Genomic DNA, 20168 nt, shown 5'->3' with positions numbered 1-20168 from the left:
GGGATGGAATGAGTTTTAGGCTGGGCTGGGGTCACGGTTCAGCCCATTGTGTGCCGGCAGGTGCTGTAGGGTGACGAGCCCGGCGCCCCCATAAGGCCGTAGCCTGCCGGAGTGCCTTGATTACCGGCGGGCATTATTGTCTGACAATGCTGGTCTGGGGCGCAGACCTAAGAGATCTGGCGCGGGCCACTTAAGTTGTGACTGCACAGGCAGGACCTGGCAGCACATTTGCGCATCAGCGTGTGCTGTTGGCCCAGGTTGGCCCGCTGCTTGGCCTGTTCCACACTACGGTATCTCAAGTGCTCTATGGGATGTGTGGCGGCGCGCGGCTGTACTGGCAGCCGCCTGATGCCGAGCGGTGCTGGCGCGGCTTACTCTGTGGCCGCACGCCACATGCATGCCCCCGCTCAAATGCCTCAACGGTTATGCAGAGCGCCACGATAACCTCTGTCCTTGAGTGCGTGTCGGCTGTACTGCCCTTGCCGTCTGAACTCCGGCACCACCAAGAAGAAAGTAGGTTTACAGAACGCAGCGCCCTCGCAAAGGGCCGAGCACACATCCACAATGTGGCAACAGTTCACTTGACCATACGGTATGCGGCATGCCTTTAACATGATACTAGCTCACTACACGTGACATGACCAAATAGCTCAAACCAACCAATGCAATCAAGCTAATCATACAGTGGCAGGCGGTCCGTTGTGTGCTGATGAGGGTTGCGCGCCGAGGACCCGCCAGCTGCCTTCCCGACCCGCATCCGCAACAGGACTGCCTGCGACCCAACATAAACAGAACACGCTCTCCGTCCAACAGGTCAGTGCTAATTAATACTCGTGTGTAGACACGGGTGGAGGTCGCCCATGCCTCTCTCATTCCTAAGCCCCTCAGCGCAATTCGGTCTAAGAAAGTTGACACGGACCCCCAAGCCCAGGCGCGCAACGCCACAAAGTGCTGAACCCCATCTGCATGCGACATATTGTCAGGCCATATGTATCCAATTCCCCCACGCGTACGAATTCCCACCCGTAAGATTCTGCGTATCAACAGGTCAAACGCACACGCATACGTGGACCACTCAGGAGACAGCTGCATCGCAGTTAGACACATAACACACACCGTCCCGTCCTAATGCACATGAAAGCGTGCCGTTGATGTCGCGTTTGGTGCCTTGTTTGTTTCAACACATGGATGTGGCGTGTGATGCGGCTACCAGCCCCACCGCCGAGTGCAAAGCTACACACATCCATCATGCATTCGCCCCCAATCGCATGGAGGCTGGGTGCCAGGTGTGTGTTCCCGGACCGATGGCTCCGAAACATGACGGCAAACGAAATCTGCAATTATGCCCCACACCTGGGGCCGTAATTGGAGTGCGTGCAGACGTTATGCAACCCTGGTACCTCACAGCCTGTTGCGCCGTGCCATGCCAGACCATACGCCGGCAGCCTCGCCTTAGAAGGGCTAGCCAGCGCCTTGCAAACAGCACGAGACACACTCCGTTCCATGGCGTTTCTGGCAATCCTCTGTCCTTATGTCGCAATCAGCGTCCTTTGCCGCATGATCTGCCAGCATTCGCTGCAGACTTGCGCACCGTTGCGAGCGTCACGCTTGTACACACACGCTAGCGGGCGCGCTTGCCGTGCCCTTCTACGCGCAGGCCGCCCTCAATCCTCCGGCGGCTGAACCAGCACTAAGTCAGATGCGAACGGGCGCCATGCGAAGGTCATATTCCCACCACTACATACACATTCATGCGCTGCCCGTGCCTAAGCGCTCCATCGCAGCAAGGTTCACAAGACGTCCTCTCGGAGCGGTCTCCCCGTTGAACAAGGCACCCTCCTCTGCAGCGCAGCCGACCGACCTACGCCTAGCTGTTGCACAGCAACTGACACACAGTCACGAAGATATGGACCCTTCTCTAGCACACGCCCACGCATCACACGCATTCATCAGAGTGTCACGACACAGCCAGCCCCGTATTTATCTTGCCATATGTATGAGGGGTTTATGGGCGCATGCCGGGGCGGGGGCTTCGCACAGCACAGCCCGCACCACGCGGCGCCCTGTTAACGCACCAGGTGCCGCGCCAGCCGTCAAGGGGATGAATTGGAGGGTCAAACGCACGAGACAAATCGACACGGAATGACACATACGCGCAGGAGGACAGAGGCAAATCAGAGCTCTTTCCAGCCCACTGCCAATCTCTCATTTGCTCCAGCTGCCACGCCGCGCAACGCGATCCAGGGCTTTCCTTGCGAGCCGCACTCGTCTGCAGCTTTGGGGCCACTCGCACCGAACTCTACACGCACGGCGGCCTCGGCGGGCTCAGTCGCGCACGCTGGCGGTGCAAAGCAGCGGGCGGCAGCGCAGTCAATGACGCTGCTCCGCCGCCGCCGCCGCCCTGTTCGCCCACGGCAGCTGACAGGCCTCTTCAACACCCAACACGGCGGCGCCAGCCTTGAAGGCTGTGCGGGCCTGTGGAGCCTCAGTAGTCGGGTGAGCGGTAGGCATGGCTCTTGCGGTGCCGCTTGGGTGACTGCGCCCGCACCCGGTGTTCCGTGACGTCCCACAGCAGGTCATGCGGGTCAAGAAGGTCAGGACCGTCATAGCCGCTGCTGGTCTCACCACGGCGCCCGCCGCCACCCGCGCCGTCGGCGCCACCGGCACCGGGGCCGTACTCGTCGGCAGGCGCGTGCCCGGCCGCCTGCGGCAGCGCCGTCAGCGCCGCGGCGGCGGCGTTGACTGCCGCCGCGTCCGCTGCTCCACCTGCGCCCGTGCCGTGGTGGTGCGGGTGCGCTGGTGCGGTCGCAGGCGGCAGGTGCTGCCGCTGCTGCCGGCGTAGCGCCGCCAGGCCCAGAGCCGCCGCGCCGCCGACGTCCATGCCCGCGCCGCCGCCCGCGCCGCCCGAGGGCATCGCGCCCGCCACCTCGCTCTCAGCCGCGAGGCCAAGGTCGCCATTGCCCTCGTCCCCCGAGCCCGCGCCCGCGCCCTCCACCAGCTGCGCCGGCACTGGCACCCGCCGCCGCTGCCGCGCCCGCCCCCGCCGCCCCTCGCCGCCGTCGCTGCCGCCGCCACTGTCCTCCGAGCTGCTGTTGCCGCCGCGCTGCCGCCGCCTCGAGCCGCCGCCCGCGCTACCGCCGCCGCCCGCCGCCCCGCCGCGCGTGCGCGCGCGGCGCGTGCCGCCGCCGCCGCCACTTGACGCCGGGCCGCTGCCGCCGCCGTCCGTCCCGACGCCGCCGCCATCACCGCCGGCGCCGCCACCCGCCACGCCGCCTGCCGGCAGTTTCTCTCCGGGCAGCACATCCATCAGCGCCGCCGGCACCACGCGGCTGGGGCTGGCAGGGCCGGGCGGGTTGCGGGCGTAGCTGTTGATGCAGCGCTTGGTGCGCGTGGTGGCGATCTTGGAATCCAGGATCTGGTGGATCTGCTCGCGCACGTCCTGCAGGTCGTAGCTGTTGAGCAGGTGCGGCAGGTTGAGCTGCACGCCCGAGGAGTGGCCGCGGAAGGTGACTACTGCCTGGTCCCACGCCGCCGCCGCCTCGCGCTCCGTGTCGTACATGCCCAGCTGGTGCACCGCGCCGCGGTAGCAGAACTGCGCGCGCCAGCGGCCGCCGGGGGTGCGGTACACGCCCGTGTACTTTTGCGAGCGCATGGCGAAGCCCAGCCGCCCGTCCGACTGCACGCGCCGAGGCTTCATCTTGCGCAGGTTGCCCGCGCCCGGCGGCCGGCCGTGGCCGTTGCGGCGGCTGCCGCGGCGGCCGTCGCCGTCCTCGCCATCCTCGCCGTCCTGCCCGCCCATGTCCTCGCTCCCCATGTTCTCATCCTCACCATCGCCGTCGCCATCGCTGCTGATGGGCGCCGCGGCGGCAGCGACAGCTCCACTGCCGCGGCGGCCGCCGCGCGCGGCGCCACCGCCGGCCGCGCCGCCGCGGCGCTTCTTACTGCTCCCACGGCGGCCACGGCGCCTCCGCTCGCCGTAGTCCTCATCGCTGTCGTCATCCTCCGCACCCGCATCGACGCCGTCCTCCTCATCCTCCTCCTCACCGTTCCACTCGTACGCCTCCTCGCCGCCCTCAGCGCCGGCGCCGCCACCGCCCTCAGCGCCCTCGGCGGCCTCCTCCTCGTCCTCGCCGCGCTCCTCCTCGCTCTCCACCGCCGCCGCCCACTGCACGCGCCGGCCGCCCGCCGCCGCCGTAGCCGCCTCCTGCGCACGGTCCGCGGCCGCGTCAATGAGCTCCGGCAGCACCGCTGCCAGCGCGCCCCCGGGCGTCGGCGACGCCCGGCCGCGGCGCTTCGTCGCCGAGCGGGCGCGCTTGGCGCCGGCGGGGAGCGGCAGCGGCAGCGGCAGGGGCTCCGCATCCTCCTCAAACGGCACCGGCGCGGGGCGGCGGGAGCGCACGCGCTGCACGCCGGTGGTGGCGAGGTGCAGCAGCCGCTGCCGGTCGAGCAGAGAGCCGGGCGCGGCGCCGCTGCCGCCGGGCGCGCCGGCCACTGGCGCCGGGTCGGGCAGGTCAAAGCGGCGGTGGTGCCCAGCGGCGCCCGGCTCCACCTTCACGCCGTCGACCACCTCACTGCCGGCGCCGCCACCGCCGCCGCCGCCCGCGGCGGCGCCCGCGCCCGTGGTGTCGCTCGCGCCCGACCCGCCCGATAGCCGCCGCCCGCCGGTGCCGGTGCCTGTCGCCGCGGCGCCGGCCGCGCCACCGCCCGCGGCGGCCTCGCCGTGGTGGCCGTGGTGCAGCGGGCTGGAGGGCGGGCTCGCCGCCAGCAGCTGCAGCGCCTCCACACCCACCAGGTCGGCACTGGCCACGCTGTGCAGCCGCAGCATGTTGTGGGCCTGGGCGGCCGCCTGCGCGGCGGTGGCTGGTGGCGGCGGAGCCGCCTGGTGGTGGTGCTGCTGTTGGGCCCGCGCGCCGCCCCGACCGCCGCGGCTGCGAGTCGAGCCGCCGCGCGCAGCGCGGGGCGCGGCTGCTGCGCCCCCAGCTGCCGATCCTCCTGCGCCAGCTGCTGTCATCGGCTCAGGCTTGGGGGCAACGGGAGCGGCAGGCATGCCTGCGTGCGGCATGGGCACGTGCATGGGCACGCCGGCGGGGCCCGGTGCACCGGGGACAGGCGCCGACTGGAACAGGCTGGGGAACGGCGACACCGCTGTGGCGTGTGGCACCGCCGAGGCGGCAGTTGCTGCCGGCATCGCCGCCGGCGCCACCGCGGGCGCGGCCATGGGCACCACTGCGGCCGCTGCTCCGGCAGCGTGCTGGTGCTGCTGGTGCTGCTGGTGTTGCTGCTGGTGTTGCTGCTGCTGCTGGTGCTGCTGCTGGTGTGCGGCTGCGGCGGCATAGTAGGCGCTCATCATAGCTGCGGCCTGGTGCGGCTGCATGCCCGGCACCATGCCCGCGTGCATCATGCCGGGGTGCATCATGCCCAGCCCTGCCAGCATGCCGGGCATACCCATGAACCCAAACGCCGCAGGCCGCCACATGTGCTGCAGCATGGCGGCGGCCGCCGCCTGCTGCTGCGCCGCGGCCGCGGCCGCAGCCTGCGGGTTCATCATCATGGCTGCGGCGGCGGCCGGCGCGGTGGCGGACACGGCGGCGGCCGGCACCACGGGCGCCGCGGCGGGTTGCGCGGCGGCGTGCTGGTGCTGGTGCTGGGTGGCTGCAATGGAGGCTGCTGCCGCGGCCACGGTTGCGGGGTCCGTGCCGTAGGGGTGCGGCGCAGCGATGGTGGGCATTTGAGCCTGCGGCGCCGCCACGGGGGCGGCCGCCGCCTGCCCAGTAAACATGTGCAGAAGCGGGTTGGGCGCGGCGGCAGCGGCGGCCGCGGGATTTGCAGCGGCTGCTGCCGCCGCCGCTGCCGCAGCTGCAGCGGCTGGGTCTTGCGCGACCGGGGCAGGTGCTTGCACGGGGGCAGCGGTCACCTGTTGAGCCGGCGGCGCTGCCGTGGGTACGGCTGGCGCTGCGGCAGCCGGCGCTGCCGCGCCCGCAGCTGCGGCGGCTGCGGCCTGCTGCTGCTGTGTCTGCTGGTGCGCGGTGGCCATGGCTGCGGCCGTGGCGGGCGGGTAGCCCATGGACATGAAGATGCTGGTCCAGGGATTCATGAACGCCGCAGGCCACATCATGGCCGGGTTGGCGGCGGCAGCGGCCGGCGCGGCAGCTGGCGCGGCCGTGGCGGCCGCCGGCGCCACCGCGGCCGGCATGGGCGGCCGTGGCACAGCCGGTGCCGCCGGCGGCATGGCCGCGGACGCGTCTGCGGCGGCATTAGTCATGCGAGCTAAGGAGAGCCCGCCTGTGGTGGCCTGCTGCATGGCGTCCGCTGTCGCCTGCGCGGCCGCCGGGTCCACCGTCGCCGCCGTGGCAGGGGCTGCAGCGGCGGCGGCCCCAGCAGCAGCAGCAGCAGCCGCGGCGGCGGCCGCCGCCGCCTGCTGTTGTTGTTGCTGGTGCTGTTGCGCAACCAGGAACTGCTGCATCATCATTAGCTGCTGGGGCGTCACGGCCGCCGCCCCTGTTGCCGGAGCCGCCGCTGCCGCGGCCGCCGCTGCTGCTGCCGGGTCAGCGGCAGCTGGCACCGCCGCAGGAGCCGGCGCTGTGACATTGGCTGCTGGCGCCAGAGCCGCCGCTGGTTGTGCAGCCACCACCTGAGCTTGGGCCGCTGCACAGGCCGCCGCAGTAGCAGGGTCCTGCGGCTGTGGCACGAAAAAGACGTCAGGCGGTCAACAACGCAGTTCCGAGCCCTGTTTTGTCACGGACGTGCCATATACACACCCCCGACACGCGTACTGCGCCCGAGACCCCTGTGTTTGCCCCCGGATAAATTTGTTCAGCGAGCACTCACCTGTAGGCCTGGAAACGCTTGTGGCCACATTCCGGCGAAGGCGCTGGTAGCGGCACCTGCAGCAGGAGTGCGCATGACGCAAGCGAGTAACCCAGCCTGACCACTAACACGGAACTCCCCCGCTTACCAACCCCAACGTCAGCCCTGGTTCTAGTAGGTGCAGAGGCACCGCGGGAAGCGTGTCGTCGAGCTTAGAAGCTTAACAGCCGAGTCGCGATGCAAGCAAAACCCGCAAAGCCCCACGGCCCCTACAATACACGCAGACTTGCCCCAAACGCGCCACTGACCTGGCGCGGGAGCTGCTTGAGCGGGGTTGGGCGTGTCGCTCCCGCTCGGCGACAGGTGCGCAAGATGCGCCGAGAAGAAAGGGTTCGGCTGAGCTTGAGGCACTCCGGTGGACTCTCCTACTGTTGTTGCATAAATTGTCGCTGGCAGGGCCTGCGCGGTGGGTGCCGCGCTTGCGACTGTCCCACCGATGCCTTGACCAGTCGCTGCTGTCCCCTGCGCTATGGGCCAGACAAACGCTGCTGGCTGAGTAGCTGCTTGTGGAACGGTGGGAGCAAAGGCCACGGCGCCAGTGGCCTGTGCTCCGTTCTGCATCCGCGCCTCCGAAGGGCCCGCCCGCTAGTGAACGCGCGGGGCAAGTGGCCCGGGCTACTTAGTACACGAAAGTCGCCTAGGTCTCGGAGTCATGTTGCGTGGTGCTTGCACGCGGGACAACCCTGCAACGTCTGCGGCAGAGAATCTAGGTGCAGAGTTTACGCAATTAAGTAGATTGTTCAGTGAGGCTATTTGCCTTACGCCCCTGTGCCAGTCGAGCTTGCAAGGCGGACTTTAGGGCCGTTTGCATGAAGCCACCTGCGACACCGCACCGGCGCCCTGGACAGCGTCCTGGTACTCTACCAATTCATCTGAGCATTTGCAGAAACAAGTCAAACTCAAAGTCACGACTTGCAAGTCGCGCGAGGGGTGCGCCAAGGTGGTGCCAGTAGGGCGAAACAGAGGATTTGGGGACGTTTATTTGTCTTGCAGTTATCACGAGCGCCTTAATTGCTCCCTCGCCGCCTGCTGACCCACCGGGTCGCGCACCTGGTGAGAACGTGTCGAGCAACGCCCGGCAGACAGAAGTGGCATGGAACACCCCGTGCGGCATGATAGCGTACAGGCGCACGAGACCGGTAGAGGCGGCGGCACAGGTGAAGCTACATTGCCCGCGCCGGAAGCGTCAACTCCCTTTTTTTAGCCGACTCCAGCCAGACAGGGTGAGCTTTGCAAACATGAAATAGCGCCACAGCACCGCCAGTCGCTGCTCTGACCGCGTGCATTTCTACCTGCCGCGCCAGGAGCTCCAAGCGCGCGGACGACTTCCGTGAGCCATGGTTGGTTGGCAGTAGACTGCGGGCGAGTTTACGCTGTTCCGAGGCGGGGCGAGGATGCAGGGCGAGGATGCCTACGGTGAGGGCACAGTACACACCGACAGTACACGCCGACGCTGTCCCTGACCTCGCCCATGACCTGCCCTTCCAGGTGTGTGCGAACTGCGGGCGCCTCAGCCTGCGCCGCAAGGAGCTGCCGCAGGGTGGCGCGGACTTCCACGTCCTGGTCTGCAACGACTGTCACACGACGTGGGTGAGCGGGAGTGACATGAGTGACGGTGGTTGACGGCTGGAATGTGGGCAGGGGCAGAACGTTTCGTGGGCAGGGTCGGAAAGTTTCGTGGGCGACACGCGACACACTGGCTGGAACCCGCCCCCGCCCCCCACCATTGACGAGTGTTGCGGAACTAATGCGTACGTAGACCAGAGCGGAAGGCGGAGTGGGCTTGCAGGCGGCACGAGACTAGGCAGTCAGTAGCGCGAGTTGCGAATTGCATGTTACCTCGTAACCGACGGTAAACGCTGTGGACGGTCGCGCCCATGGCTGGCTGACGGAAGGTGGCTGCTGTATTGGGGTGGCTGGGCTGGACGACGCCGGCCGGGCTGGCGTTGGGACTACCAGAAAGGATGCGCCCGAAACCAACCTGGAGAACACCAGCGCCACCGGTGCCCAGCACGACATGTAAGGGAGGGAGGGAGGGACAGGAGGCGTGATGCACTGCAGCGTAGAAGCTATGGCGCTAGGCGCGAGGCAAGCAACGTCAACCCCAAAGCAACCGCAAGGACATGGTGCGCAAGCCGGGCTGCGGGCTGTGGCTGTTATGGCTGTGCGCTGCGCGGGGTGACTAAACGAAGAGCAAGACTAAGTACGGGGACGTGATGGATGCGGTTAAATGAGCAAGGGCGCCGGGCGGCCGAGGAAGTAACGACAGCGCGATCGCTGCATGGCTCATCCCGGTCGCACTGCGGTCGGCATGGGCGCGTGCGGTGCATGCCGCGCGACACCAGGAAGCCACAAGCAGCAAACGCAAACGAATCCTCCGCAGGGGCGGCAAGGGGTGCAGACAGCAAGCAGTTGACGGATGCGGACCGCATTGCGGTTCCCCCCACCATGCAGGACCGTGACGAGAACGCGGCCCTCAACATGCGGCTGATGTTGGTCCTGCAGCTCCTGGGCCGCGACCGGCCGGCGGTCTTCTGCCGGCAGGAGGGCGGCGTTGACTAGTTGAAGTTGACTGGTTGATGGAGTTCCCCTGACCCGCTGCCGCCTCCCGACCCCCGGTGCGGGGTCGCGTGCGGTGTCTGAGCGAGGCGCTCTTTAGTTGCAACCAGCCTGTCTAATAACCAGGTGTGTTTGAGGTGACGCCTTGAGGCAACGCCTTGCAGTAAATGGCTGTGCGGGAGCGCTGAGACGGACATCGTTGCGATTAGGAGGTTGGTTTGTGTGGTCAGGGGTTAGGAGATTAGTGTTGAGAGAGCGGCCATGACAAGGAGTGCCGTGCCGTGAAACACGGCTCACCATCCATTGAAGACACCCTTAAGTGGGGACAAGTGGCGGTGAATGACTGCGCGGCATCGCGGCGCAACAGGCATGCAGCGTTGGCTGGACTGGATGGACGAGCCTCCTCCTGCGCGGCTGAGGAGTATGGTGCTTGGTGCTTGGCCGGAGGCTGCCGATGGACCTGTAGGGGTTTCCGGCCTCAAACCACCCCACCCCTGGACCCCGGCAAGAGACGCAACCGACTCAAGTTCCGCTGTCTGGTCCAGCACTGGGTTGAGCCCAACACACTTTCTGACAGTAGTGTAACTCAACCCCTGGTCCACATGTCACTACACGTCTACATCACTCCCTTCCACCCCGCCCCCTGTATCAGGTAGGCCGGTTGGCCCCGGGGCAAGACAGGCGTGCCGGCATGGGAGCCAGACGGGATGGACCGGGGATGAGGTAGTTTTAGCCTCAGGCATTGCGCGAACGTGGCGTGGGCGCAGCCCACTTTTCCCCTTGATAGGGAGAGCCACCTTTAGTGCCCACGCATACCACACGCACCCCGGCCCAGGCCGCTTGGACCTCAAACCCTCAAAGGATAGCGGATACTGCCAGGGCCCAGAGCTCAGGGGTCGATCCAGCAGTGGGTTGGGCTGTCACACTGTCTGAGCCGATGAGGTCGAACACTCCACCTAAGCCCTATTCATAGAAGTGCGGAGAACTGTGAACGCTGCTGAGCGGGGTGGTGGAGAGCTGCTGGAGGCATTGGTCGTAGATAGCAGGCAGTGGAGGGGCCTCGGGTCCGCCCTTGACCACCGGCAAGGCCTCACCTCCCGGGCATACTCACCAGCCCATTGTTAGCTGAGCAGGCTACGCGTATGTGAGGCGGCACTGCGGCCGCCATCGCACCCTCCTCCAATCACCTGGACATGACACCTGCTGACTCCTTCCGGGTGGCGGCATCCGCTTCCCTGCCCTGTCCCGTCACAGTGCTGCGCCGCTGCCCGCCATTTGCTATTTTGCTGTGATGGCCCCGAGTTGGTGCCCTGGCAGCTGCGCACTGGGTGCACTAGGGAACAATGTGGACGACTGGACGGAGACAAACGAATGGTGACGCAACCACTTGCTGAGGCCACCTGAACACTATGCGCTGAGCAGGCCGCCGTCTCTAGGTTGACCTGGATTGATGGCTGTGCCTGGACTGGCGATAGCGAGTGATTGGGAGTGTTTGTGCTGCAGCGTGTGTGCGCAGAGTCTGGAGGGCAGCCGTCCGGCCTAGGTCCGTGATGTGAGGAGCTGGATGGGCTGATCCAGTCTTCGCGTTAGCCCGCTTACACTTTCCTGAGTGGTCGTCTGTAGTCCTAGGCACAAGCTCAGCACATGGTACCCGTGTGGAGACGCCGCGTTGGCGAGAGCCACGGATGGCCCTATTACACCATGTATGGGGGCATGTCGCACCCGTGCAGGGCACTGTAAATCCTGGACTCCTGATGTCCAGTCAGCCGCCGCATGGACGTTCATTCCACATACAATGTTGCTTCGAGATGTCGCCCGCAGCCCGTTTGTTCACTCCAAACCAACCAACGGTATTCGCCGCATATGTACACATGCTGCCACCCCGATCACGTGACACACGTTCATCAGGCTGCAAGTAAAGCCGTGCCGTACTTCCAGCCCCCCTACTACAACACGGACCGCGAGCCTAGCCCTCTGACGGCACGGCCGCTGCCGCTGCAATGCTCATGCTGAGCGCACGTGCGTGGCTCAGCTTGGGCTTCATCTTGCCCGCCGCCGCCCGCGCCCGCAGGTAGTCACCATCCAGTTTGGCGCGCGCGAGCTTGTCTTGCAGGTCCACAATCTGCCGCCGCAGGTCACCCGCGTCGTGCTGGGCCTCCTGTGGAGTTGGCGGACAGCGTTTGCGCTAGGTTACACGGGGCGCGTGTGTACGGTAAGGAGCCGCGGCACGGGGCGCATGCAAGGCGGGGTTGCGCGTGCGGCCTGTTATGCTACAGGAAGTCTGCCGCACCTGCAGCTGCTTCTGCAACCCCTTGCACGCCTCCTTGGCCGCGGCGGCGTCCTTGGCGAGCGCGTCAATGGTGGACGCGAGAGCCAGGCGCTGCTCTTTCTCGGCGGCAGCCGCAGCCTCCTGCTGCGTCGTCAGCTGCTTGCGTGCCTTCTTCAACTCCCTGGACCAGGAACAGTCAAGGGATGGGTTTGACGTGCACACAATAGCAGCGCCCCTGCCTGCTACATCCCACGTGACAGACACACTGTCCCCTGTCGAAACTTGCACCGCTGCCGCCCGCGCGTGCGCTCACTTGTTGGCTGTAGCCAGCTGCGACTGCGCATCCGCCAGCTCGTTCGCCAGGCGCTGCATTTCCTTCTCGCGCTCGCGGGCGTCCACCGCCTTGAACAGCGGCCCGTCGCCGTCTGAGGGAGGCCGCATTTGGCGGGCGTCAGCCGAGAGACAAGAGTGAGATTTGAGGCAAACAGGAGGTTGACTGTGGTCAATCATGACCGCAGTGCGCTTCACTCGACGCCTACGCATGCATACTGTATCCAGGGCTGCGACCCATGCACGGAGCCCGCTCCAGCCCTCACCTGAAGCGCGGTGCCCCGCCGAAGTGCCGGGCCGCGGCGGCAACCCGCCCTTCCCTCCAGCGCCCCCGGCTGCGCCCGCCTTGCCCTTGTCCCTCTCTGCCGCCAGCAGCAGCTCCAGCCCTGGGTCGTCCTCCATGAAGGCCACGCCCGCCTGATCGCGCAGCAACACCTTGGCCTGCGCCAGCAGCAGCCGCAGCCGCTTGATGCCCTCCGCCTGGCGGGACGACTCGGCGCGTGACTCGCGCAGCTGCGAGGGGCGGGGAAGGAGCGCAACAGGGCGGACTCGTGAATGACACGGCGTGCCATGTACGGTATGTGAACACGGCAGGCGATGGTTTATGGGCCTTAAGGAATGGCTACTGCCCTGCGCCGCGTACCTGCGACTCCAGCCGCTCATGTCGCACGACCGCCTCCTCCAGCTGCCTCTCGCGCGCCTCCAAGTCGCGCTTCGCCGCCGCCAGCAGGGAGCGGTTGCGGCCCGCGTCCTCGCGCGCGGCGGCCGCAGCGGACTCCAGCCGCTCGCGCTCCAGGGCGTCACAGCCGCCAGCACCGGGACCAGCGGGCCGCGCGTCTGCAGGTCAACCAGGACAGTAAAGAGCCTGAGAGTGAGAGAAGTGCAGGATGTGAGTGCAGGATGGCCAAGCAGCCCGGCGTGGCCCGTGACCCTGCAACGCCGCGCCGGAGGGAAGGCAGCCGCAGCTGCCGCTGCAGCTGCACGCACCTGTGATGCCCGCCCGCGCCCGCTCCAGCTCCCGCTGCATGTGGCTGATCTGCCCCCGGGCCGCGGCCAGGTCGCGGCGCAGCTCCGCCATGGCCGCCTCGTGCGCCTCTTGCTACAAGGGATAGGGACAGGGAGCGAATGTGGGTACTATACTCATCAGTCCCAGTGCAATAAGAGTGGTGGGCTGGCATGCGGGGCGCAGGCACCGTGACCGTGATCGAGAAGGGGATGGGGAAGGCGAGGTGGATGACAGAGCGGGCAGAAGCTGACTGCGTCGCGGGTACTAGCATAACGCCCATGTTGCCCCTTGCACATGCACAGGTGCGAGGGGCTGCCCGTCAGCGCCGCCAGCCAGAACTCACCAGCGCTGCTGAGTCGCGGCCACGCTCCACCACCTCGCCACCACTCGCCCTCATGCGCGCCACCTCCGCCTGCAGCGTCATAACCTGTCGGGAGCGAACAGGCGACAGAAAGCGAGGCGGGCACCACGAATGTGATACATCAGCGCCTGCAGGGAGCACACAGGATCGAGCATCTTGTGCAAAAGCAAGTCTGTTTCATGTAAGGCAGAGAGCGCTCTAGCAGCCGCACCTGCGTGCGCAGCCGGAGCACCGACTCGGCGGTCACCAGCGCCGCCTCGGCCTTGCCACCGTGAAGAGCGGCAGACGCCGCGCCGGTGTCCAGCCCACCCGGCGCCGCGCCCTCGCCCCAGCCCTCCGCCGTCATCACCGCCGGCAGCAGCTCCTTCCGCCCAGCCAACAGCACTTCACGTGCTGCCGCCGCCAGCGCCTCGCGTGCCGCAGTCTGTTGCGCAGAGCCACCGCCACCAGCCACGCCGCCAAGTGCAGCAGCTGCGGAGACGCCGCCGCCAACGCCGTCCCCAGCCCCACCGCCAAAGCTGCCAGCACTGCTGCCTGGGAAGCTGGCTCCTGATGTTGACTGCCGCCCCTGCCCCGACGCGCCGCCGCGGGCACCGCCCGTGACGGCTGCTAGGGCCTGCGCAATCTTCTGCTCGTGCGTCAGCGGCTTCTCTGACGGCGGCGGCGGCGGCTCCGCGCCCAGCACTGACATGCCCATCTTGCGCAGCATGCCGTGCCGCCCGCTCTGCCACCGCGCCAGCTCCGCCAGCAGCTGTGCGTTCTCTGCAGCCAGGCGCTCGTTCATCTGCATGAGCACGGCGGTGGCGGCGCCGCCGGCGCCGCCTGCAGCGGCGGCCGCCGCCGCAGCGCGCGCGGCGGCGGGCGTGACGGGGCGGCTGCCGCTGGGCAGGGCGAGTGACCCGCCGCCCAGTCGGTTGGCCAGGAGTCCGGCGGTGCGGCTGACAAGTACACCGAACATGCGCTCGACACCCTGCACGCATGAACAGACACAGTGCAGTGCGCACACAGCAGTAACGGCCCGCGACATAAAGACAATCCGTGCAGGCGCAATCCAACAATCACATCCTCTAAGCTAGTGCCGCTGAACGCTCCGTCCCGCCAGCACACCTGCAGCCCGTCGCGCATGGCCGCCTCGCAGCCCGCCACCACCTCCTCCAGCAGCACCAGGCGGTGCGCGTAGCCCTCGCGGATGGACGCCACCTCCGTTTGCAGCTTCCGCACCGCCTTAGTCTGCTCATCCAGCAGCGCCGAGTTGGCGGCGGCGGCGGCGGCGCGGCTGCTGATGGCGCCGCCCGCGTCGGCCCCGGACACGGAGGCCGAGACCGAGGTGGTGGAGGCGGCGCCGCTGAGGGCGTTGGGCCGGCCGCGGGCGGGGGAGCTGGTGGCTCCGCCGCGGGGCGTGTCGGCGAGGGCGGATTTTCCACTAGGGCTGGCTACCGAGCCCGCCTGGTGGGGCGGGAGGATGGAACAGGCAAGCCATGCTTTATGCTGGGCGCATACACATACCATAAAGCACGCAAGCATTAGGGGGAAAGGAAGTTCCTCGACCGCAATGCTGGCACCCACGCACCGCGTCTCCGCGCAGTGGCGACTTGGGCACCTCCTCCAGGGCTATGGAATGCCGCTGCCAGTGGCTGCCGGCGCCGTCTTCGCCACCCTCATCGGCGTGCCGCCCCCGCCCGCGGCCGCGGCTGTGCTGCCGCTCATGCTCCAACTCGGACTGCATGGGCCATGTGCGGATCCACACGCACATGTAACTTGAGTACGTGATCCAAACAGAGCATGTCACCCAGTAGTCGTAAGGTTTGCCTTCACTGCTCCGCCTGGCAAGTGCCGTATCACCTTCCAGTCAACCGCCACAAGCGATCTCCCCATTCCCCAGGCCCCGCACCTGCAGCTTTGCCACGCTGTCCTCCAGCGCCGCCACCTGCTCCGCCCGCCGCGCCGCGTCCCGACTGGCCATCTCCAGGTCCGCCTGCAGCGCCAGTAGCGTCTGGTTGCGCTTGGCCATGTCGGCCTGCAGCCTGGACAGGTGCTCCTGCGAGGGCGCCGCGGCGAAGGTCCAGACGATAGCCGATAAACATTGCTGTGACCCCATGCTATACGCGTGCATTTACAGGACAACAATGCTCGGGTGTGTCAGTGCATTCTAGCAATGCGTCCGCATCCCCACGGCACCAGCTGCTGCCTCGTCCTTCGCTGCAGCTTCCCTGCCCCGACCCCGCCTGCCCGCGGACCTGTGCGTTCTTCTTTTCCGTGTCCGCGTCCGTGGCTATTTTGCGGCTCTGCAGCTTGTGCTGCGCCTCCAACGCGGCCAGCGCCTCCTCATGACCCTTGCGCTGACGCTCAAGTGCCGACTGCGCAGCCGCCACCGCCGTCTCCAGCTCCGCAGCCTGCGGCACGCACCAACATACCCCGCAACCATTTACCATTACTGCTTTGCGTGGACAATGTAACACAAGCTCTAGCGCAGCCGCAGCCGTGCATTGCAGGAGAAAGCTCGGACTGGGAGGCACCCTGACCTCCCCCGCACGCACCTGCTTGCTTTTGGCGTCCAGCTTGTCCTTCACCGCGCCCAGCTCTTCCTCAGCCGACTTGGCGCGCTTGTCAGCGCTGCGGCGAGCCACCTCCGCCTTGTCGCGGGCAGCCTCCGCGGACCTGCCCAGCAAGCGTGGGATGCGGGCGCGGGTCAGACTTCCACGCCTTACCTCATCCAATGTCCATCAGGCCACCTGTTCAGTCACCATTCTGAATGCCCGAGTGGTCAAACCGTTGAATCACGCGCTTTCCTAACACACCCACTTGAGTGCTTTCATGTGTTTCTCAGCCGCCTCCGCCTCGGCCGCCTCCCGCCCCGACACCGCCGCCGCCGCCACTAGCGCCTGCAGCTGTGAAGCCGCCGCCGCCTCATTGTCGCGCAGCTGCACGGTGAGCCGTGATACCTGCAGCCACCAACAAGAACAACAACAGCGACACGGTGCGCGAACCGACCGTGCCTAAGCATGCATGTCGCCAGGACCAAGCACAGCATAGCGACCGCAGCAGATACCACACTTGACGCCATGCCAATTCTAAGCATACTCATCTGCATCCTGGTAGCCCCGTCACTGCATCGCACCTGTCCGTTCAGCTCCGCGACCATGCGCCGCAGATCAGCGCTGGCGCCAGCACCGGCTGCCCCCGATGGCGCCGCCCCTGGCCCCGCAACGGCCCCTCCGCCTGTTTGAGGTGCCGCACCGCGCGAAGCTCCTGACGGGCTGGCGGCAGCCCCGCTGCCTGTCCCTGCCCCTGTCCCCGTCAGCGCCCCCGCGGCACCCAGGCCCTGGACCTGCGACTGGCTGAGGCTGCTACGCACGTTGGCCGGCTGCTGGACCGGAGACGCAAACTCCGAGCTCTCCTCCTCCTCAACCACCACCATCTCCGCGCCGGCCGCCGCGATGCCGAGGGCCCTGCCAGCGCTGCGGGAGCCTATCGCCGGCAGCAGTCCCGGCCCTAAGCTGCTATTCAGTGGCGCCGAACCCGCGGGATCCAACAGGTTTATATGTGATCCAGAGGCTCCCCCGTCCGCCCAAGCCGCGTCCACGCTGCTGACTGGACCCGTTGCTGAGCCCGATACCGCAGCGGCACCCGACCCCGTCAGTGACGATGCCGCAGCTGCCCCGCCCGAAGCATTTGCCATTCGCAACGCGCTGTCTGACGCTGACCGATTCAGGAGACCGGCGCTGCCCCGAGATCCTGACTCCAGTCTTGCATGCTGCTGCTGCTGCTGCTGTTGCTGGATCGATGGTTGTGGCCCGCCGCCACCACCGCCTCTCCTGGCCGCGCCGCCTTGCCCTCCACCGGCCGCAGCCCTGCCGCGAGAGGCCCCTGCGGGCGCGGTGCGGGTGCCGCCTGCATCACGGCTGCCGCCACGGCCTCCTGACGCACCCGCCCATGCGCCTGCTTCGGAGCTTCCCACGGCTTCCACCGTAGAGGAGGACGAGAAGGCGTACCCTATGTCGCTGCCGCCGCCCTGCTGCTGCAGCGCCTGCTGCTCCGCGGTCTGCGCCTGCTGTGAGCTGTAGGGTTCTGCACCGCACTGTCCGCCGCCGCCATTCAAGTCGTAGGACCCGCCAGAGGCTGGCGGAAGGAACCCGGAGCCCAGGAAAGGTGGCAGGGCGGGTGCGCTGCCGCCTGTGAGTGGGCCGTCGTGGAAGTAGTTCTCCCCGGAGCCTGACGGGGTGGAGCGAGTGGGCGTGCCGGCGCCCTGGCTCGGGTAGCCAGGCAGCTGCTGCTGTTGGTGGTGGTGGTTGTGGTGGTGCTGGTGGTGCTGGTGCGAGCCGAGCGGCGAGTGGGGGTGTTGCCCGGGTACCTGGTGGCCCGGCAGCGGCGAGGGCGAGATGGGGTGCGAGTGCAGCTGCCCATGCCCCTGAGCATGCCCCTCCATCAGCCCGCCGCTGCCGACACTGCCCCGTGATCCCGGGGGTGTTGGGGAGCTGCTGGTGCCGGGCCCGCCGCCGCCGCCGGCACGCGGCGGCCGCCCGGACCCCGGCGACGCGGCTACCCCAGGTGCGCCTGACGGCAGCGGTGGCCTGCAGACCGGTTAGAAGGGGGACGTCTCGAGATTGCCGACAGTAAGAAGGCAGCAGCAAGGGTCATCCTCAGGATCCCAGCCCCTCGGCAGGGGGGCCTGCCACGCACCGGTCCTTGCTGCCGCTGCCTGGCCCGAAGCCGTAGAGCACCGGCTGCGTTGGGGGCGGAGGAGGCGGAAACCCTCCACCCGAGCCATCCTGCATACACCAAGCATTGCGGCGTGGAATTGCGGGGCGGGGCCAATCTGGTGCACTCTATTAACGAAGCCAGCAAATGGCATTTGAGGGCTCCATTCAGGCCGCGTGCATGGCCGCTTCACAAACCTGGCTAGACGTGCGCTTTGATAAGCCGCTGACAAGTCCTGAAGACGCAATTAGGTCCGCGAGTTGTGTCTGCTTCCGCATTCCCCGAGTCAAGGCAAACGGCTGCCACAGCGCACTCCGATTGCGTTATTACAATTGTCTTGCGTCATATGTAGTTGAAACTTCTCATAGGCAACGATAACCGTCTTGTATGAAGTAGCCACTTACAAATTCAGCTGCACTTCGGCAAGCAAGTCACAAACTAGTCAAACAAGTGTCAAATCAATAACACAGTCAATAGGAAATGAATAATATCAAGGAGCGGTTCGAATGCGTCAACACCTGTCCGAAAGCCGTGGCATCACATCGACACACACCCGCCCTGACCCACGCCCCCAGACGCCTCGTCCAACCAGAGTGTACCCCCTTCTGTAGCTTTGCATTCCATCGGAGTCCCTCACTGACTTCTGCGCACGAACACCTCCGCCGCCTGACCACCAGATACGGTACGTGGAAAAGGCCAGGGACCTAGTCCGACTCCATGGCGTCGGCGGCGGGCTTCGTGCTGGGCTTGCTGCCTGCCAGCGCCTTGGCGGGCTGTCCCCGCTTCTGCTTATCCTTTGGAAGCAGCGCTGGAGGCGGCGCTTTAAGCTGCAAAATCACCAAGACGCACAAGGTGGCAGACAGTCAGCAAATGAACTCCGCCAGTGATGACGACAGTAGGCAGGCCCCCTTTCCAGTGCCAAGCCCGCCGCCCAGAACTTTTCATAAAGTCTATCGTGTGACCCCCTCGGACCCCGGACGTCGACGCACCACTTTCAGCTTGCCTCCCGCAGACTCCGCGCGGCCTGTATATCGGCAAGGCGGCATAGCAGAGTCAGGTTGGGAAAGGCAGGGTTTAGGGTTCTAGCGTGGTGTGGTAGGCCGGCCATCAGGCACTGCAGGACAGACATGCTGCAGCCTTCAGCCCATACTGAACCTAGAACAGGACCTAACTGCAGCTCGTCTTAATTACACCAGCAACACAAGGCCGACGCTGAGCCTCACCGTCAACCGACGCGGCTGCCAGTGTGGTAGCTGCTAGGATGGCCATTCTGTAGGATTCGACCTATGCTACATCGCAGAGCTGAGGCTATTCCGCTTGAGGCTCCAGACGAATGACGTAATGTGGGTTCTGCCCATGCGTCGGTGTGCACGGCGCCAACCACCTCCCCCAACATGCGCGGTCAGGCCAGTGGGTGCGCACCTGCCAAGCTGCCCTCGTTGCGCTTGTTGATGGCTTTTGTTACCTCCTGCGGGGCATGAAATGCAGGGGACACCGGTATGCTCAAAGGAAGCTGAAGTCTGTTATGCATAGGAACCCAGGAAAGCTACTGGTGTCTGGCAAGCACACAGGGGCTGGCGCGCGTCTCGCAAGGGGCGAGTCAGGAGGCGCACGCACCACGGCGTCCTTGTAATCCTCCAGAGCCTTGCCCTTCTTGGGCGGCTTGTCAAATTTTCCTAGTGCAGTGATAGAAAGCATGTGTTGTCAGTGCCGCAAGTCACGGGACTCCAGCACGGAATTGACGGCCGCCTGCGTCTCGGTAACTGCTAGCTTGCACATACCTTTCCGTGTGATAGAACCCTTTCCATGCTTGTTTGCGACATCCTTCTTCTTGTCAATCTTCTTATTTGCTTTGAGCGGCTTCTGCGGCATTTTGAGGGTTTTGTTGCGATTCGCGCAACTGTCGAGCCTTAAGCTAGCGTATACAATCGCAGGAGTTTAGCCGCTGAACGTTTGCCGCTAAATGGCTGGGAGTCCCCACTGGAAATCGGCCCATTGCATTTCACGCAACCAAACCTGAATGTACAGAACGGCCTCTTAGCATGTATCGACACTCGCGTACATTCAGGTAATGCCAC

The 20168-nt window shown here is 66.2% G+C and overlaps 4 protein-coding genes across 6 annotated transcripts; 1 reads left to right on the top strand and 3 right to left on the bottom strand.

Moving 5' to 3' along the window:
• Positions 1–507: 507 nt before the first annotated feature.
• Positions 508–7611, bottom strand: CHLRE_06g278181v5 (uncharacterized protein). Of its 2 annotated transcripts, none has more exons than XM_043063118.1 (3): positions 7116–7611; positions 6829–6884; positions 508–6679 (listed from the first exon to the last, which is right to left on the bottom strand). In XM_043063118.1, exons 1-3 carry the CDS (start codon positions 7426–7428, stop codon positions 2486–2488), a joined length of 4563 nt encoding a protein of 1520 aa, XP_042923823.1. In that variant the 5' UTR covers positions 7429–7611; the 3' UTR covers positions 508–2485. The 2 variants fall into 2 exon arrangements, with proteins under 2 accessions (XP_042923823.1, XP_042923824.1); XM_043063119.1 differs by having other exon boundaries at positions 508–6673.
• Positions 7612–7761: 150 nt separating this feature from the next.
• On the top strand, positions 7762–10023 carry CHLRE_06g278180v5 (uncharacterized protein). Of its 2 annotated transcripts, XM_043063117.1 has the most exons (4): positions 7762–7920; positions 8172–8283; positions 8356–8457; positions 9322–10023. In XM_043063117.1, exons 2-4 carry the CDS (start codon positions 8275–8277, stop codon positions 9427–9429), a joined length of 219 nt encoding a protein of 72 aa, XP_042923822.1. In that variant the 5' UTR covers positions 7762–7920; positions 8172–8274; the 3' UTR covers positions 9430–10023. The 2 variants fall into 2 exon arrangements, with proteins under 2 accessions (XP_042923822.1, XP_001698006.1); XM_001697954.2 differs by lacking the exon at positions 7762–7920 and having other exon boundaries at positions 8072–8283.
• Positions 10024–11009: 986 nt separating this feature from the next.
• Positions 11010–18091, bottom strand: CHLRE_06g278179v5 (uncharacterized protein). Its single transcript, XM_043063116.1, has 16 exons — positions 18073–18091; positions 16511–17963; positions 16195–16334; positions 15930–16050; positions 15630–15785; positions 15284–15430; positions 14963–15112; positions 14500–14838; positions 13604–14362; positions 13375–13458; positions 13013–13124; positions 12669–12862; positions 12292–12538; positions 12009–12120; positions 11717–11876; positions 11010–11584 (listed from the first exon to the last, which is right to left on the bottom strand). Exons 2-16 carry the CDS (start codon positions 17816–17818, stop codon positions 11393–11395), a joined length of 4221 nt encoding a protein of 1406 aa, XP_042923821.1. The 5' UTR covers positions 17819–17963; positions 18073–18091; the 3' UTR covers positions 11010–11392.
• Positions 18092–18139: 48 nt separating this feature from the next.
• CHLRE_06g278178v5 (uncharacterized protein) lies at positions 18140–20091 on the bottom strand. Its single transcript, XM_001698034.2, has 6 exons — positions 19872–20091; positions 19708–19766; positions 19513–19558; positions 19080–19114; positions 18288–18917; positions 18140–18161 (listed from the first exon to the last, which is right to left on the bottom strand). The coding sequence occupies exons 1-5, from the start codon at positions 19960–19962 to the stop codon at positions 18795–18797; spliced, it is 354 nt and encodes a 117-aa protein (XP_001698086.1). The 5' UTR covers positions 19963–20091; the 3' UTR covers positions 18140–18161; positions 18288–18794.
• Positions 20092–20168: the final 77 nt, after the last annotated feature.

Source organism: Chlamydomonas reinhardtii, chromosome 6 (genome assembly GCF_000002595.2).
Source record: "Chlamydomonas reinhardtii strain CC-503 cw92 mt+ chromosome 6, whole genome shotgun sequence".
NCBI classification, from domain to species: Eukaryota; Viridiplantae; Chlorophyta; class Chlorophyceae; order Chlamydomonadales; family Chlamydomonadaceae; genus Chlamydomonas; species Chlamydomonas reinhardtii.
The sequence above is the reverse complement of the archived record's forward strand: the minus strand, read 5'-3'. Positions and strand labels throughout refer to the sequence as shown.